The sequence below is a fragment of the Diceros bicornis genome, chromosome 24 (genome assembly GCF_020826845.1).
Source record: "Diceros bicornis minor isolate mBicDic1 chromosome 24, mDicBic1.mat.cur, whole genome shotgun sequence".
Lineage (NCBI taxonomy): Eukaryota > Metazoa > Chordata > Mammalia > Perissodactyla > Rhinocerotidae > Diceros > Diceros bicornis.
Window position 1 is genome coordinate 40,027,625 of NC_080763.1, and position 19,175 is coordinate 40,046,799.

General features: G+C 44.0%; 1 protein-coding gene across 1 annotated transcript in view; it reads right to left on the reverse strand.

Annotated features, from left to right (window-relative positions):
• LOC131421069 (alpha-1-antiproteinase 2-like) overlaps positions 1 to 18,606 on the reverse strand; it is a 41,711-nt gene extending 23,105 nt beyond the window's left edge. Inside the window, exons 1-2 of the mRNA XM_058567627.1 lie at positions 17,394 to 18,606; positions 15,874 to 16,147 (exon numbers count right to left, since the gene is read on the reverse strand). Coding sequence (XP_058423610.1) covers positions 15,874 to 16,147; positions 17,394 to 18,165 — 1,046 coding nt within the window. The 5' untranslated portion in view covers positions 18,166 to 18,606. The remainder of the gene's footprint in view (positions 1 to 15,873; positions 16,148 to 17,393) is intronic.
• Positions 18,607 to 19,175: the final 569 nt, after the last annotated feature.

Below are 19,175 nucleotides of genomic sequence, written 5' to 3' on the forward strand. Positions count from 1 at the left end.
TTTCGTTCAGCTCACAGATCCGTTCTGCTGTATCCTCTACTCTGCTTTTGAGTCCCTCTAGTAAATTTTTCATTTCCAGTATTGTATTCTTCATTTCTGATTGGTTCTTTTTTATATCTTCCATTTCTTTGTTGACATCCTCACTGAGTTCATTTATTCTTCTTCCCACATCAGTCAGCATCCTTAACACTCTTTGTTTGAACTCTCTGTTGGGTAGGTTGCTCATTTCTGTTTCACTTAGTTCCTTTTCTGGGGTTTTCTCCTGTTCCCTTACTTGGAATGTATTCCTTTGCCTCCTCATTTTGCCTCTTTCCCTGTGCTTGTGTCTATGTATTAGGTAGGTCAGCTACGTCTCCTGCTCTTGGATAGGTGACCTTATATAGGTGATGCCTTAGGAGGCCTGCAGTGTGCTTCCCTCAGTTCTCAATGTTCCAGGAGTGACCCCTATGTGGGCTACGTGTGTCCTTCTGTTGTGGCATGTTTGTCCTCTCTGTAGGTGCCCAGGGAGGCTGAGTTATGCTCCTGGCCAGCTGTTGTAATGCTCAGCTGCTTGTAGTTGTTGTGGGCCCTTCAGTCTCTTTATCGGGTGTGGGGAGCCCCAGCACAGCTGGCTGCAAGTTCTAATACCACATTTGTGTTGCAGTATTTCTTTGAAGTGAGTAGGCCCCCAGCATGGCAGGTTGTTAAGCTCAGGGGCTTACAATTGCTATAAGCCTCCAGGCTTTATGTCTCTTGTCAGCTCTCTGAGGAGTGCAGCTGGGTGGGGCTGGCCTCAGGCACAGGAGCACTCAATTGTTTCAGGCTTTGGAAGGTGGGCCAAACCCCCTATGTGAGTCTTTGAGAAGCACAAGTCTTCTACAGCTGACAAGCCCCCCTGCCCACAGGACCACACACACAGTCAACACAGTCCTGCCTGTGTGCGCACCCTGACCTCCTGAAGTGGACCCAGTCTCTCCATGGTGGGAACCCCATACACTGCACCACTGCCCCACACTCTCCACCCACTCCTTGTGCACGCCCTGCCCCACTGAAGTGGGCTCAGTCACCAGGCTGCAGAGAATCCAGTCCCCAATCTATGCAGGCCCACAAGTTGCCTGAGGGCTTATTGTTGGGTGGGGCCCATCCCTAGAGTGGGCTGCCTGCCCTGGCTGAGCTGGATTAAATTGGTGCTCTAGTGGGTGGGGCAGACCCTGGGCTAGCAGGCCCCAGGGAGAACTCCAATGTGTCTGCTTCAGCACGCCCACACCAGGCCACAACAACGGCCCCTGCCAATGTCCCAGTCCCTGGAGAGGTCTAACCTCTCACTGCGATGCCCTCAGAGCCTACCAGGTGAGTCTCTTTTCACCAAAGCACTGTGCACCTTTCTTTCTGGTGATTTTAGGTTGCTTTCTGAAATGAGTGAGTTTCTGTGTGGGCCCTTTAAGAGCCGGTTTTAATTTCTTTGTGAACCAGCTTTTTTGGGGGTACTCCCCAATGTTTTAGTAGCAGGCAGAGTCAGATATTATGCCACTTGTCTCAATTGTGATGGGTCCACAAAATGCCTACAGTGGGTGCGCTCCCCGGCTCAGGGCCCCGCTCCTCCAGGGAGGGCTATGGACCTGTGGGTTGCTCCCAGGCAGCCGTGAAGCTGGCGTTTTTTCTCTCCAGAAGGGAATTTTTGCCTCTTCCACCTCGATTAGGACTGTTGTTTGTTGCAGTAGTTTCTCTTATCCAGTTTTCAGTTCTCTCTCAGGGGTAATTTTTCCATGATTGTAAATTGGCTGTGTCCGCAGGAAGAGGTGAGTTCAGAGTCTGCCTACATCACCATCGTGACTTCTCCATTTGGTTCTTTTTTATGCAGTCCAATTCTATGTGAAACTTTTTATCTTGTTGTCTGTTTTCTCCGTCTTTTTCTTTATTTTTATCTGCACTTGACAAGAGTGTGTGTTCTCCAGTTGCTGAGTGTAGTGTTCTGTACATGCCAGTTATGCCAAGTTTGTTCAGAACTTGATGTGTCTATTGATTTTCTCACCTACTTGTTGTGTTGGGATGAAGGACTCATGAGTTTTGGTAACATTTTGTTTCTTGATTTGGGAGCTGGTTATATAGATGTGTTCATTTTGGGAAAATTCAAGGAGCTGTGCACTTATAATTTATGCACTTTCTGTATGTACATTATACTTCAATAAAACATTTAAAAAATATTCAAAAGACCATTTTCTTTTCTGTCAGTCTTTTTAAAGAAAAAATATTATTTTGCCAGTGACAGTTCAGAAACGGAAATGACCAATAGTATCAAATATTTTGCTGCTGAGAATTGGTAAATACCTTCTAGAAATTAAAGGCTCATTACAACAATGTTACTAAACTCATTGTTTTAGCTTGACAAACCCCCAAGGGCACAATTATATGAATGTTAAAAGGACACAAATCTGAAAGAACTTTGACTACTTTAGACACTAATTTGGGGGAAAATACTTCTTTTAGGCATTTTTGTGAACTATATTTGTATCTGTCAAGCTTACAGTAGTTTCTCATTAGAACAATTTTCTGTCTATTTATGCTTACCTTTAATGCTAAGATACTCTTTTAATAATAGGAACGATTAGAGAAAGAGAAGCAACAGAATGATGGAAAGCCCATGAGTGATAAAACCTTTGAAAAGAAACGTACATAGTTTTCCTGTGTCTTCACCGCTAAGTCACACAAGTGTTGTTGCATCCTGGCATTCTGAAAGACCATGCTGATTTTTTACTTTGATCTGGAAAATTTCTCCACATTCTTTCATTTGTTTTAAAAGTTGATTTCAAAAATTGGCTGCTTAATGTGGTACAGATTTAGGAATACGTGCATAAACGGTGGGGGTCCATGTGGAGGTTCAGGTCCTTCAAGGGAAAGCTTCAAGTTTGATAACAGCAATGCGATTGTGAAATTGATCACTGGCTAATGATCAGTTTGATGATAGCAATAAGATTGTGAACTTGATCACTGAATAACTAAGATTGAAATATCTAAATATATGTAAGAATATTAGGGAAAGAGTGCTGCTAGCAAGGGATAGTGATTCATATTCTCTGTGTTGTCTTGTATGTTTATGGAGATTAATAAGAACTTGGAGGACATTATAGCCCTTAAAAGAGCTTGTTTTAGGTAGAGACACTAAGACACCAACAACTCTGCTCAGGAGCATCCCCATTTCTGTTCCGGGCCCTCTTCTGGCACCCCACCAACAAATAAGAAACAACTGCTTTTTATGTCTCCTTATTTTCCTTTTATAAAAATTAATTATTGGGAAAGTCATCTATTAGGTGAGATATATTCTTCTAAAGCCCTTTTGCCTCTTATAGTTCATTGTTTCGGGAGTTCTTAATGGTCAATAGGGATCAGAGATACTCAGTCAGCTCACACTAAGGAAAGGTAGCTAGACCACGTGTTTTACTGAAAATGCTGGGAGTTGGAGAGGGAATGGGGTTGGGGTAGCTAAGCATGAACTGAACAATCGCCTTTTCCTTCTGTTTATCACTCTAGGCAAAGAAATCAAGAAATCCAAATTGATTTGAAGATTTGATTTAATAATCAAGATTTTCATGCAAAATGGCAACTTAGACAAGTGTGCTAGGTATGATCTGTCAGCTATTAAGTTTTAACTTAATTTTTATTTTATAGTCAAGCATCTTTATGTGAAATATTTACATTATTATTTAAAATCAGAATTAAATTTGAGTTTTTAATAGATCAATAATTTGTAAGTTTTCTTCTGTGAAGATTGTTATCTTAAAAAAATAGTAGTTTACCCATTTCCATAAGAATAGGTATCCTGGCATTCTAGGAAGACTACTGCCATGACACTATATAATATGCCACTCAAGTTCTAGATGGGTGTGGACACGCCCCATTTGCTAAATGGATGTGGACATCCATTTGCTGTTAATATTGTTTATGGCTATAAAGGAGCCACTGGCATGATTCTATGGTAAAGTGATCACAACAGAATTCTCCTGAAAATAGGGGGATGTTTAGTTTCCCCTTGGGCCCCACAGGCAGAATTATAAACAGTTAAGATTAGGAGAAAGTCACCATAAAGTAAACGACCATGAGTTTTTATATATGTTGCACACATATAGTGAATAACAACTGCATATCGCTTGACAAGCAAAGTAATTTTAAGGAAACATAAATGTCTTTAAAATTATTTATCGAGCCAGCCCCGATGGTTCAGTTTCCAGACAGGGAACCACACCACTCGTCTATCAGTAGCCATGCTATGGCGGTGGCTCACACAGAAGAACCAGTAGAACTTACAACTGTACACAACTATGTAGTGGGGCTGTGGGGGAGGAAAGGAAGAAAAAAAGAGGAAGATTGGCATCAGATGTTAGCTTAGGGCAAATGTTCTGCAAAAAAAAGTATCAAGAAAAAAAAGTATCAAGAAAAATAACATGTCATGGAAAAAACCATGTTTTTCTTTCATTAATGATAGACTATTCTCGATTTTCAGCTATATTTTTGGACATTATCTAGAGATCTATTTAGAATTCCAGCCAATAGGATGATCTCAAGATGGACAAAAGAGATTAGAACTAAAGATAAGTTATTTCCAGGAAAACTTTGTCCATATTACCTGTCTTGGCTGAGCATCGAAAGAAAAATTTTTATTCTGATGTAGAAAAAGTTTAAGGAAACACTTTTTTTAAAAAAAATACAGAGTAATTGTTGTGAGGCATGGAATGTAAAAAATAAATGAGGAATAAAAGTCACAAGCATGTTTCATAAGAGGTAGAGGAAAGCATTAAAAAATGATTAGAAAAGACCAAGTGCTGGTTGACTGGGATTGAGAGAAACATGTTCTTGCATTTTAAACTCAATCATGTTCTTTTCTAGTAAAAGTTCTACAGCAGTATATACACCTTCCTTCTCAGTAAAGACTTCTGTGATATCACTAACTGGTAAGTAAAAATCTGAGCTCTTCAAAAATTTGCTCAATTTCATAAAATGTGATTTTCTTTAAATGACCTATTTCTTTATTTCTAGATACAAGGTTTTTCCTAAATTTATATCTTTATCAAATACCTAAAAAATTAAATTTTTTCCTAACAATTGAGAAAATACTTGACTGTACTATTTTGTCTTCACTGTGTCAAGACGCAGAGTTCAATTCTTGTAGAAGAGGAAAAGGACGGTGACAGGATAGGATTTACCGTGTCCGCAGACCTGCTGAGGCACAGACTAAGTGTTTGTGCAGTAATTTTTAAGGAAGTTAAAAACAGTAGGGATCACCGTGGATCATACGCAGCTAAAATTTACAATATTAGAGATTTGAAAGTTTATACCAGGGACTGACAAACTTTTTCTGAAAGGGCCAGATAGTAAATATTTTAGGCTTTGTTGGGCAAAGTGGTTTCTGCCACAATTGCTCAACTCTGCTGTTAAGTGAAAGCAGCCATAGACAATATATAATGAGTAGGTGTGGTTGTGTTCCAATAAAACTTTATTTACAAAAACAGGCAGCAGGCAAGATTTGGCCCACAGCCTGTAGTTTGCTGACCTCTGTGTTATGTAATACAACACAGAATTATACTCTGAATAAGGGAAAATATACTACTAAAAATTGCTAGTGGCTCTAAGTATAAGTTTTAACTTTTTGCCTTGGAAATATTCATTGAAAATTGTAATATTGACCTATGGCAATTTTTTAGTGTAAATAATAGCAAATATACTCAAAGGTCTGAATTTTTTTTTCAGGCTGTTATAACTTCAATCTCTTTTTTTTTATTGAGGTCATAATAGTTTATAACATGATGAAATTTCAGTTGTACACTATTATTTGTCAGTCACCATATAAATGCGCCCCTTCACCCTTTGTGCCCACCCCCAACCGCCTTCCCCCTGGTAACAACAAAACTATTTCCTCGGTCCGTGCATTGGTTTATCTTCCAAATACGAGTGAAATCATGTGGTGTTTGTCTTTCTCTGTCTGGCTTATTTCGCTTAACATAATACCCTCAAGGCCCATCCATGTTGTTGCAAATGGGACGATTTTGTCTTTTCTTATGGCTGAGAAGTATTCCATTGTATATTTATACCACATCTTCTTCATCCAGTCATCAGTCGACAGACACTTGGGTTGCTTTCACTTCTTGGCTATAGTGAATAATGCTGCAATGAACGTAGGGGTGCAAAAGTCTCTTTGGATTGTTGATTTTAAGTTCTTTAGATAAATACCCAGTAGTGCGATAGCTGGATCACATGGTATTTCTATTTTTAATTTTTTGAGAACTCTCCATACTGTCATTTAGTTACATTTCCTTTTTAGATTACCTTTTGAGTATTCTTTCTTCCTCTTACTTCTTATTGTGTTCTTACTACTCTCACGAAGAAAATATATGCACTCATTGGCTCCTCTGTAAACAATGGGTTTTCATTTGCCAGAATAGAACATCTTTCTAATATTAAAGCATTGACATTCATATACAGTATATAGAGCAGTTCTCCAAGGTAGGCAGACTATCAGAAGAAACCTGAAAGAATTTGATAACAGTTGAACTGAAGTTATCAACATTTCTTGAAGTGAGGGCCATAAATAATAAAACCAAACGTTGAATTCTTTAGGGAACATTTCAGGGTTTGAGAATTTTATTTACAATATAGAGTGCCTTTAAAAATTGTAAATGTGTATGGAAAGTCAGTTTGAATTAGCTCAATTTGGAGCTAATGGTACAAATGATTATAGATGTCCGTGAGGGGTTCTTCAAACTTGGATGGGTCCCATTGGCCTCTTGGAGATGACTTCACCCAGCTATAAATGAAGATATTTATTCATGAACTTGTAACGCTTCTTGCCAAGAAATTTCTTTGCCTAAATCATTAAGAATATTGATTCAGAACTGGTTTTTAAAAGTTTTAATTATGTGCATTAATTTCTTTAGTTTTTACTTTGCTACCTCCTGTCACCTTGAAAATCAAGAGAGTGTTTATGACGTACAGATCCTAAAATTTAACATCCAAAGTCTTAAATAAAAGTGTGTATTTTATAGGGGTAAATCTTTTACTAAAATATTTGGAAAATACTCTATCCCCGTCTCTATTTGGGGGACAGAGAATATAGGTTGAATGAAATATCTCCTAGGTTATTATTATTTATTACTTAATGAAGTAGACTGAGGAAAATGTCACTATACAATTCCACATCTGGTCTATGAAGAGAAAATGGGAGCAAAATGTCTCCTAACAATGGATTAGGTGTTCACATGGAGAAGAGCTTTTATTTACTTGTGGGACTTAAGACGGGCATCAAGATGATTGTGTCATTGAGGTGAACCTTCAGGTGTGCTAGGATTTTGAGAGGCAGGGACGAGTGTGGAATAGCATCCCATGCAGAGTATCTGTCATAAACAGGAGTGGGTGGCGGTGTCTTCAGGGAGCACCAGCAGGCCGGTTTGGCTGAGCGTGCGGTGAGTGTAGGAGAGTGGTGCTAAGTGAAACGGAAAGGAAAGATCAGTCATAGCTTGGAAGGTCGAACTGAGTACTTTTCACTTAACGTGAGGCCATCATTTCTGTTTGGTGACCTAGGCCTGTCGTCAGCTACAGCATTCCATCCAAGGCTATGTGGGCTCAGCAGACTGGAGGAAATAGAAAGAGAGTGCTAGGAAGGATTCAGGGAAACGAACTGCAGCGTATCCATTGTTAGTGGGTGTGAAAATCCATGGAACTTTTTAGAAAGCAGTTGGGGAAAGTTTATCAGGAATCTTTTAAAAAATACTCTTTGACTCAAAAAATCTCATTTCTAGTGATCTGTCAGGAAGCAATAAAATAAAATACATAAAATGTGATAAAAATATGTCATAATATGTACCCTTGATATGATGCGATGAAAATAGCACTTTACCTCTGTCATCCTCCCTCAAACACATAACCCTAGTCTAATTGTGGAAAAGCATCTGATAAATTCTAATAGAGGGGCATCCTACAAAGTATTTGACCAGTACCCCTCAAAACTTTTTAGGTCATCAGAAACAAGGAAAGGCTAAGGAACTATCACAGACAGGGAGAGCGTAAGGAGACCTGACAGGTAAATGTAATGTGGTATGCTAGATGGGATCCTGAGACAGAGACAGACATTTAGATAAAAAGTAGGGAAATCTGAACACTATGGACTTGAGTTAATAATAAGGTATCACTCTTGGCTCCTTGATTGTAACAAGTGTGGCGCACTAATGTAGGTGTTAATAATAGGGGAAACTGGGTGAGGGGGTAGATGGAGATTCTTTGTACTATTTTCTCAATTTTTCTATAAACCTGAAGTGTTTTAAAAAATAAAATCTATTTTAACAAATAACATTTACAATAACTTTAAAAACATTAAGTGCTCATGGATAAATTTAACAAAATGTGTGCTATGTGTACACTAAAAAATTCAAAACATTGCTGAATGAAATTAAAGAAGACCGTATATAAATGGAGAAATGTACCACGTTTATGGATAGGAAAACTTAATATTGTTGTGATGTCAATTCTTTTTATTTTTATTTTTTTTATTTTTTTATTTTTTTTAATTTTTTGTTTATTGCAGTAACATTGGTTTATAACATTGTAAAAATTTCAAGTGTACATCATTGTACTTCTATTTCTGCATAGCTTACATCATGTTCACCACCAAACTACTAATTACAACCCATCACCACACACATGTACCGAATTATCCCTTTCACCCTCCTCCCTCCCCCCTTCCCCTCTGGTAACCACCAATCCAATCTCTGTCCCTATGTGTTTGTTTATTGTTGTTATTATCTACTCCTTAATGAAGGAAATCATACGGTATTTGACCTTCTCCCTCTGACTTATTTCACTTTGCATTATACCCTCAATGTCCTTCCATGATGTCACAAATAGCTGGATTTCATCGTTTCTTATGGCTGAGTAGTATTCCATTGTGTATATATACCACAGCTTCTTTATCCATTCGTCCCTTGATGGGCACTTAGGTTGCTTCCAAGTCTTGGCTATTGTGAATAACGCTGCAATGAACACATGGGTGCATGTACCTTTACAAATTGGTGTTTTCAAGTTCTTTGGATAAATACCCAGCAGTGGGATAGCTGGATCATATCGTAGTTCTATCCTTGATTTTTTGAGGAATCTCCATACTGTTTTCCATAGTGGCTGCACCAGTTTGCACTCCCACCAGCAATGTATGATAGTTCCCTTCTCTCCACATCCTCTCCAACACATGTTGTTTCCTGTCTTGTTAATTATAGCCATTCTGACGGGTCTGGTTTTGATATCAGGGTAATGTCAGCTTCGTAGAATGAGTTAGGGAGCTTCCCCCCCTCCTCAATTTTTTGGAAGAGTTTGAGAAGGATAGGTATTAAGTCTTCTTTGAATGTTTGGTAAAATTCACCAGGGAAGCCGTCTGGTCCTGGACTTTTATTTTTGGGGAGGTTTGTGATTACTGTTTCGATCTCCTTACTGGTGATTGGTCTATTCAAATTCTCTACTTCTTCTTGATCCAGTTTTGGAAGGTTGTATGATTCTAAGAATTTATCCATTTCTTCCAGATTGTTGAATTGGTTGGCATATAGCTTTTCATAGTATTCTCTTATAATCTTTTGTATTTCTGAGGTGTCTGTTGTAACCTCTTCTCTTTCACTTCTGATTTTACTTATTTGTGCCTTCTCTCTTTTTTTCTTGGTGAGTCTAGCTAAAGGTTTGTCAATTTTGTTGATCTTTTCAAAGAACCAGCTCTTGGTTTTATTAATTTTTTCTATTGCTTTTTTGGTCTCTATTTCATTTATTTCTGCTCTGATTTTTATTATTTCCCTTCTTCTACTGATTTGGGGCTTTGTTTGTTCTTCTTTTTCCACTTCCTTCAGGTGCATTGTTAGATTGTTTATTTGAGATTTTTCTTGTTTGTTGAGATAGGCCTGTATCGCTATAAACTTCCCTCTTAGAACCGCTTTTGCTGTATCCCATAAATTTTGGCATGTCGTATTTTCATTTTCATTTGTCTCCAGGTATTTTTTGATTTCTTCTTTGATTTCTTCGTTAACCCAGTCGTTGTTCAGTAGCATTTTGTTTAATCTCCACGTATTTGTGGCTTTTCTGATTTTCTTCCTATAGTTGATTTCTAGTTTCATACCGTTGTGGTCAGAAAAGATGCTTGGTATTATTTCAATCTTCTTATATTTATGTAGACTTGTTTTGTGGCCTAATATGTGATCAATCCTGGAGAATGTTCCATGTGCCTTTGAAAAGAACGTGTATTCTTCGATTTTTGGATGGAATGCTCTGTATATATCTACTAGGTCCATCTGTTGTAGTGTGTCGTTTAAGGCCAATGTTTCCTTATTGATCTTCTGTTTGGATGATCTATCCGTTGGTGTAAGTGGAGTGTTAAAGTCCCCTACTATTATTGTGTTACTGTCTATTTCTGTTTTTATGTCTGTTAATAATTGCTTTATATATTTAGGTGCACCTACATTGGGTGCGTAGATATTTACAAGTGTTATATCGTCTTGTTGGATTGTTCCCTTGATCATTATGTAATGTCCTTCTTTTTCTCTTTTTACAGTTTTTGTTTTAAAGTCTATTTTGTCTGATATGAGTACTGCTACCCCAGCTTTCTTTTCATTGCCATTTGCGTGGAGTATGTTTTTCCATCCCTTCACTTTCAGTTTGTGAGTGTCTTTAGGTCTGAAGTGTGTCTCTTGTATGCAGCATATATATGGGTCTTGTTTTTTTATCCAGTCAGCCACCCTATGCCTTTTAATTGGAGCATTTAGTCCATTGACGTTTAAAGTAGCTATTGATAAGTATGTACTTACTGCCATTTTTTAACGTTTTTTTTCTCAGTGTTTTAGTAGTCCTTCTCTGTTCCTTTCTTCTTCTATACAGAATTGATGGTCACTTTAGTCTGACCTCTGTCTGAAAGCTGTACTCTTTAACTCCCCTCCTCCCTCATGTTTTTGATATCATATCTAACCTCTTTGTTGTGCATTTGTATCCATTACGTTCTAATCATGGAAATAGATAATTTTTCCTATTTGTGGTCTTCTCTTTTCCCCTTAAATCTGTCCCTTTAACATTTCTTGTAGCACTGGTTTCTTGGTGACAAACTCCTTTAATTTTTGCTTATCTGGGAAAATTTTGATCTCTCCTTCCATTTTGAATGATAACCTTGCTGGGTAGAGTATTCTTGGCTGTAAGTTTTTTCCTTTTAGCACTTTAAATATATCATGCCATTCTCTTCTAGCCTGTAATGTTTCTGCTGAGAAGTCAGCCGATAGCCTTATGGGGTTTCCTTTGTACGTAACTTGACATTCTCTTGCGGCTTTTAGGATTCTCTCTTTATCTTTAATTCTGGACATTTTGATTATGATGTATCTTGGTGTGGGCCTCTTTGGGTTTTTCTTGTTTGGGGCTCTCTGTGATTCCTGTACCTGGATGTCTGTTTCTTTCCTTAGGTTAGGGAAGTTTTCATCTATTATTTCTTCAACTAGATTCTCTGACCCCTTTTCTCGCTCTTCTCCTTCCGGGACACCTATAACACGGATGTTCGTGCGCTTGATGTTGTCCCAGAGGTCCCTTAGACTGTCCTCAGTCTTTTTAATTCTTTTCTCTTTTACCTGTTCACCTTGGGTAATTTCTTCTAGTCTTTTGTCCAGCTCACAGATGCGTTCTTCTGTATCCTCTACTCTGATTTTGAGTCCCTCTAATGAATTTTTCATTTCCAGTATTGTATTCTTCATTTCTGATTGGTTCTTTTTTATATCTTCCATTTCTTTGTTGACTTTCTCACTGAGTTCATCTATTCTTCTCCCCAGATCAGTGAGCATCCTTAACACTCTTAGTTTGAACTCTCTGTCAGGTAGGTTGCTCATTTCTGTTTCACTTAGTTCCTTTTCTGGGGTTTTGTCCTGTTCCCTCACTTGGAATGTATTCTTTTGCCTCTTCATTTTGCCTCTTTCCCTGTGCTTGTGTCTACGTATTAGGTAGGTCAGCTATGTCTCCTGCTCTTGGATAGGTGACCTTATGTAAGTGATGCCTTAGGAGGCTTCCAGTGTGCTTCCCTCAGTTCTCAATGTCCCAGGGGTGACCCCTATGTGGCCTACGTGTATCCTTCTGCTGTGGCCTGTTTGCTCTCTCTGTAGGCGCCCAGGGAGGCTGAGTTATGCTCCTGGCCAGCTGTTGTAATGCTCAGCTGCTTGTAGTTGTTGTGGGCCCTTCAGTCTCTTTATCAGGTGTGGGGAGCCCCAGCACAGTTGGCTGCAAGTTCTAATACCACATTTGTCTTGCAGTATTTCTTTCAAGCGAGTAGGCCCCCAGCGTGGCAGGTTGTTAAGCTCAGGGCCTTACAATTGCTGTAAGCCTCTAGCCTATTAGGTCTCTTGTCAGCTCTCTGAGGATTACAGCTCGGTGGGGCTGGCCTCAGGCACAGGAGCACCCAATTGTTTCAGGTTTTGGAAGGTGGAGCAAACCTCCTATGTGGGTCTTTGAGAAGCACAAGTCTTCTGCAGCTGACAAGCCCTGTTGCCCACAGGTCCACACCACTGCCAACACAGTCCTGCCCCGTGTGAGCGCCCCGACCTCCCTGAGCGGACCCAGTCTCTCTACGGTGGGAGCCCCACACACTCCGCCACCGCCCCACACTCTCCACCCGCTCCTTGTGCACACCCTGCCCGCTCAAGTCGGCTCAGTTGCCAGGCTGCAGAGAATCCAGTCACCAATCTATGCAGGCCCACAAGTTGCCTGAGGGCTTGTTGTTGGGTGGGGCCAGTCTCTAGGGTGGGCTGCCTGCCCTGGCTGAGCTGGATTAAATCGGTGCTCTAGCGGGTGGAGCAGACCCTGGGCTAGCAGGCCTCAGGGAGAATTCCAATGGCGTCTGTGTCAGCACGCCCACACCAGGCCACAACAATGGCCGCCGCCAATGTCCCAGTCCCTGGAGAGGTCTCACCCCTCACCGAGATGCACTCAGGGCCTATTAGGTGAGTCTCTTGTCACCAAAGCACTGTACACCTTTCTTTCCGGTGATTTTAGGATGCTTTCTGAAACGGGTGAGTTTGCGCACGGGCCCTTTAACAGCCAGTTTTAGCTTCTTTGTGAACCGGGTTTTCTGGGGGTGCTCGCCAACGCTTTAGTAGCAGCAAAGTCAGATATTATGCCGCTGGTCTCGATTGTGCTGGGTCCACAAAATGCCCACAGCGGGGGCGCTCCCCAGCTCAGGACCCCGCGCCTCCAGGGAGGCTGCGTACCTGTGCGCTGCTCCCGGCGGCCGTGAAGCTGGCGGCTTGTGAAGGCGGCGTTTTTCCTCTCCGGAAGGGAGTCTCTGCCTCTTCCACCTCAGCTAGGATTGTCCGTTGTTGAAGGAGTTCCTCTCATCCAGTTTTCAGTTCTGTCTCAGGGGTAATTTTTCCACGAGTAGTTGTAAATTGGCTGTGTCCACGGGAGGAGGTGAGTTCCGAGTCTGCTTACGCCGCCATCTTGACTCCGCCTCTCAATTCTTTTTAAATAGAGCCAGAGATTTAATGCAATCCTGGTCAAAATTCGAGCAGTCATTTTGTAAAAATTTACAAGCTGTTTCTAAAATTTATATTGAAATTTACAGAACTGAGTATAGCCAAAATCGTTTTGAAAAAGAAAAACAAATTTAGAGGACTTAAACTACCTGATCTCAGCACTTCCTAGCAGACTCCAATAATTAAGACCATGTGGCTTACACTGACACATATATTCAGTTGAGTTTCGACAAATGCTCCAAGATAAATCAATGGTGACGGGATAGCGTTTTTAAAAAATGGTGCTGGAACAATTGGATATCCATATTAAAACAACCTGAAAAACTGAACCCCAATTCTTATCTCATACTATACACAAAATTAACTCAAAATGTATTATAAACTTAACCATAAAAGCTAAAACTACGACATTTCTGAGGAAAATATAGAAGGAAGTAAGTCTTTGATTTTGGAATAGACAAAGATTTCTCCAAACCATAAAAGAAAAAATTAACATATTAGACTTTATCAAAATTTAAAACTTGTGCACTTTGATATAGAGGATTAAAAAATAAAAGGCAGAACAGAGACTGGGAGAAAATATTGATATTACACATACGTGACAAGAACTCATATTCAGTGTACACAAAGAAATCTTTAAGCTAATTTTGTTGTTAGTGCTGTGGAGTGGATTCCAACTCCTAGCAACTCTGTGGACAGCAGAGCGGAACCCTGCCCGGTCTTTTTGCACCATCCTCTCACCTTCCAGCACTGTATCAGACAGTGCTCCCTGCTATTCACAGGATTTTCATGGCCAATTTTTTCAGAAGTGGGTGTCCAGTTCCTTCTTCCTAGTCTGTCTTAGTCTGGAAGCTCTGTTTAAACCTGTCCTCCATGGGGGACCCTGCTGGTATTTGAAATACCAGTGGCACAGCTTTCAGCATCACAGCAACACGCAGCTGCCACAGTATGACAACCGACAGATGGGTGGTGTGGTTCTTGACCGGGAAATGAACCCAGGCCATAGCGGCGACAGCCCCATATGTTAACCACTAGACCACCAGGGCTGGGCTGTCTATATGCTGATGACTCCTAAATTTATGTCTACAGCGTGGACTTCACCTCCAGATCCAGCTGCCTTCCTGACATCTCCCCCTGGATGTCCAAGAGGTTTTTTTTTTTTTTTTTTTTTTGCTGAGGAAGACTGGCCCTGGGCTAACATCTGTGCCTATCTTCCTCCACTTTATATGGGACGCTGCCACAGCATGGCTTGCCAAGAGGTGCATTGGTGTGCACCCGGGATCCAAACCGGCGAACCTCGGGCCACTGCAGCGGAGCTCACGCACTTAACCGCTTGTGCCACCGGCAGGCCACCAATAGGTATTTCCGAGCCAAATGTTTCAGACTGAACTTTTGAAGTTGCCACCAGACTTGTTCCTCCCACAGTCTCCCCATTTTGGTAAATGGCAAGTTGTTAAGGCCAAAAACTTTGCAATCATCTTTGCCTCCCCTCTTTCTCTCTCTCCCCCACATCCAGTCCACTAGCAAAGCCTGCTCCCTCTAGCTTCCTAATAGATCCAGGGCAACTGCTCTTCATCACCTCCACTCCACCACACTGCCCGAGCAGCAGCACGCTGGTCTGGATGGTCACAGTGACAACCTGACTGGTCTCCTTGCTTCCTCCCTCGTCCCCCTAGCATCTTTTCCAAGCTCAGGTGCTTGTGCAGCCCTTTAAAACACAGGTCAGACTGTGTGCTCCTCTGCCTGGCTCCTGTGCCTTCTCATCTCCCTCAGGAAAAGCCCAAGTCTTTTCCGGGGCCTGAGACATATGGTCCTAGATGCCTGAGCTGCTGGTTCCTCTGTGAACTCATCTCCAACCGCTGCAGCCTCACCGGCCTCCTTGCTGTTCCTCCAGCTCAGCAAGAACACTCCCATCCCACCACCTTCACACTCGTGCCTGTAACTCTCCTCTCCCCGCAAGACAGCCACACAGTCATCCTCCTTCTTCTGGTGTTTGCTTACCGCTACCTTCTCAGTGAGGCCTTCCCTGGCATCCACCTGTGCCCTGCTGGCACTGTCTGTCCCTACCTGCCCTGTGACTTGTTTGTCTCCCTTCTCGAGAATGTAAGCCCCGTGATATAAGCGTACACGATGTAAGCACTGTGTATTATCACAGTGCCTGGCACGTGGGAGAACATTATTAAACGCTGGCTGAGTGAAAGAACGAGCCAGGCGCTGTGATAGACGCTGGGAAAGAGTGGACACAGGACAGATGCAGCCCCCGCCCTCGGGGAGCCCACAGCTCATGAGGGAGACGGGCATTAGAACCACGCAATTAGACGGGCATAAGTGCTCACTAGGACGGGAAGGCTGAGCTTGGGTCGGGCGAGGGGAAGAGCCGTACCTGGTTTTCATGTTTCTGAGCCACGTGTCCACCAGGTCTGCAGTCAGATAGTCTTCCAGAGTGAGGTGGTCACCTATTTTCTCCATGAGGACCACCAGCATGGTGGCGTTCCCTCGGTAGGGCAGTTTGAGGACGTGGCAATGAAAATTCTTATCAAAGGTGGAGGCAAACATGCCCACCTTGTACATCATGGGCACCTTCACCGCCTTGTACTTGTCCAGGTGGAAAGTGTCCCTCTCAGTAAGGAGAGGGTCAAAAGGGGTCAGCCACTTCCCTGAATGGGTGAGAAAAGAACTCGTTGTGGAAACCGCCCTCCTCGAAAGCATCGTTCCTGCTAAAATAATCGAGCGCCAGGGTTCCATCCCCCTTCCTGCCCCACTAGGAAAGGCATTCCTCTATCGCGTTGGTTTTGACCACGGCTCGGGCAAGCAAAATTAATCCCCCAAAGATCAGCCTTTGCCAGGCCTCTCTCCCAGCTGGTAAAACCCCATCCACCTGCAGGCCCTGTTGGAATCACACACAAAAGCAAAGAGGAGTCTCCTAAGGATCCCTGGCTCCCTCGTTGTTCTGGACCCGAACAGATGCGCTGATTCCAGCCCATGCTCTAAGGACCCAGGGCCTTCTGCACTCGCTCCCTGGCGGTTAGCTCCAGCCAAGAGAAGACTTTGGGCCTCTCCCTCCCGTTTGACCGCCACTCTGTCTAGGGCTCCCCCATGTGCAAACAGTCCACTGTGGCAGAAGTAAGGACGGTCTCGCTGCGTAGGGTGGTTCTGAGGGAAGGGATGGGTCCCTTGCTGACAAATACCACATGATCCACAGGAGGCCACCAGCGTGTGGGCGCAGGACTCTACACAGACGTCTGCCCTGGGTGTGTGGCCTGACTGACTGGAAGCACGTCCTCCTCCTAGACTTTGCAAGTGGCCTAGTGTCACCTTTCTGTTACAGTGGTGGCCACACAAGTCCAGTGCTCCATTAGCCAGGCAGATGGAAAGAACCGGGGATGAGGGTGTCAGGAGCTCCTCCTTTGATTCTGGCCTCTGCCCTTTATCATGTGACCTTGATCAAGCTAACCTTTCTAAGCCTCACTTTCATATGTATGGTAGGAGGGAGTATCCCCATTTTCTATATTAAGAATCTGAGGACAAGACACTGTCACTTGTCCCAGGTCACAAAAGTAGAGAGTGAAGGAGCAAAGATGTACCCCTAAATCTCCCAGAAGGTAGGCCTTTTTTTTTTTTTAATGACCCAGAAGATTTGCTGTGTCAGAATGTCAGAGGGGAGCTGGGTGGAGGTGCTTGGAATACTGTAATGTCTACCAGCACATGGGGTCACCAGTGCTGAATGAAAACTTCGTCTAGCGCTGTGCCTGGAACATCCTACATGTTTCAGTCTGTTTGTGGAACCTGAAAACATGCTCACAGAAAAACATCTGGCATTAAGCATACACGGGCCAAACAGAGGAATGGAAGAGACAGACGCAGAGGCCGTGGCTTTGGGAAAGCAGAACGTTATCGAGGTACCTTTGAGCGAGATGTAATCCACAAGAATTAATTTGGTGTCAGGATGAATCTCATTGAAGATTTTGGGGATCTTCCCCTGAGTCTCCTTGTTAATGTAATCATTCATGAGCCCTGTGGCCTGTGAGGCATTGCGGAAATTCATAGTCACACATTCTGTACCGAAATACCTCTTGGAAAAATTGAGGAAGGTCTCTTTGACATCAAAATCCTTGTGGATGAAGGCAAAGCTCCCCTGGGCGAGGCCCAGCTCCTGGTTGCGGGAGAGGCTCTCTCTGAGCTGCTTCAAGAGGGCAGGCACGCGCAGGGTGCTGGTCTGGTCCGGGACCTGCAGGTGGAGCCCACTCTCCAGCTGCGCTTTGGTCTGCCCTCTGGCCGCCAGCATCAAGGCTGCCACAGTCGAGGACAGGCCGAGCGGGGACAAGACCACGTTGCTGTCATGCCTCATGGAGATCTCGCGCAGCAGGCTGAACCCGAAGTTGGAGGTGGTCTCAGAGAGCTGCTGCCTGCTGGCCGTCAGCCAGGGCTCCTCCTCCTCCTCCTCCTCCTCCTTCCCCACCTCCACCACCAGCACATCCTCCTCCTCCTCCTCCTCCTCCTCCTCCTCCTCCTCCGGAGCCCGCATGCCCTCGCTGGTCTGGTTCTGGGTAGTGGGGGTCTGCGGAGTCTCCAGCCCTGTCTGGGCCTGTGGCGACGGGGGCCGAGGGGCCGAGCCGGACACCAGCCACAGCGGGGCCAGGAGGCAGGGGAGCAGGAGGCTCAGCACGGCCTTCATGTGGGCAGCCGCGGAGGCCACGGGGCGCTTCCCTTCAGCGGCGAGACTCCTCGGGAGGAAAGAGGGCAGAGGTGGTGTTTAGTGCCTGATGCGATGCCTCCCCGCTGTGTCCTGGTACAATTCTGCCAGTGACCCCGCTTCCTTCCTGGGGGGCCGGGGGCTGTCTCCGGACTCACGCAGCCGAGCCCTGCCTCGGGGAGACCCGGAGCGAGGAGCGGAGGCCTTTGTTCCCCGAGGAGGAGGCGCATTAATCCACAGAGCCACACCTCCCCCGGTTCCCACCCCGCCAGACCCTCGGGCGGCTCCTGGTCTCCCCAACTTCTCCACTCGTTCCACTGACTCCCAGAAGGGGAGGGGATTAAAGAGCGTGTGTTCTGGGCCGGCCCTGACTGGGGGCGGGTCAGAGCAGGGCTGGAGTCGGGAGGTCCTCACAGACCTTTCGTTAATCTGCTTCATTCATTGCTCTTGATCATCCGGCCGGACAGCAGCCCGTCCACGCCGGGCTGTGGGGCCTGGGTCTGGGCGCGTGTTTGGCTGGGGATTTGGGGGGTCTGGGTGGCCATCAGAGCAAGGAAAAGGGACAGCGCTGAGACGGCCTGCTGTGCTGATGGAAGTCCCCCCTGCCCCTCTCCTGCAGCACCCACCCCGCCCCGGGGCCCGTTGCAGGCCCCTTCCTTCACTAGACCTGTAGTTGCCTCCATAGATGCAGACGACCAGCCAGTTCATCCTGCCCGACGCCTGGGCTCGGCTACACACAACTGTGTGACCCTGAACAAGCTCCCTAACCTTCTTTGCCTCAGTTTCCTGATCTGTAAAAGGGGGCTCTCAAGGCTGAGCTGTTGGGATGGTTGTGAGGATTCAGTGAGGTAAAGGCTTGGGACCTGGTAGGAAGCGCTGACAGATGGTATTTGTTGTACGATTTTAGAGCCGGAATGAACCTCAGAGGAGACACGGACCCCAGATCCGGGCTTTACAGAGGAGGCAATGCAGGCACGTGCCCATAAGGCCTT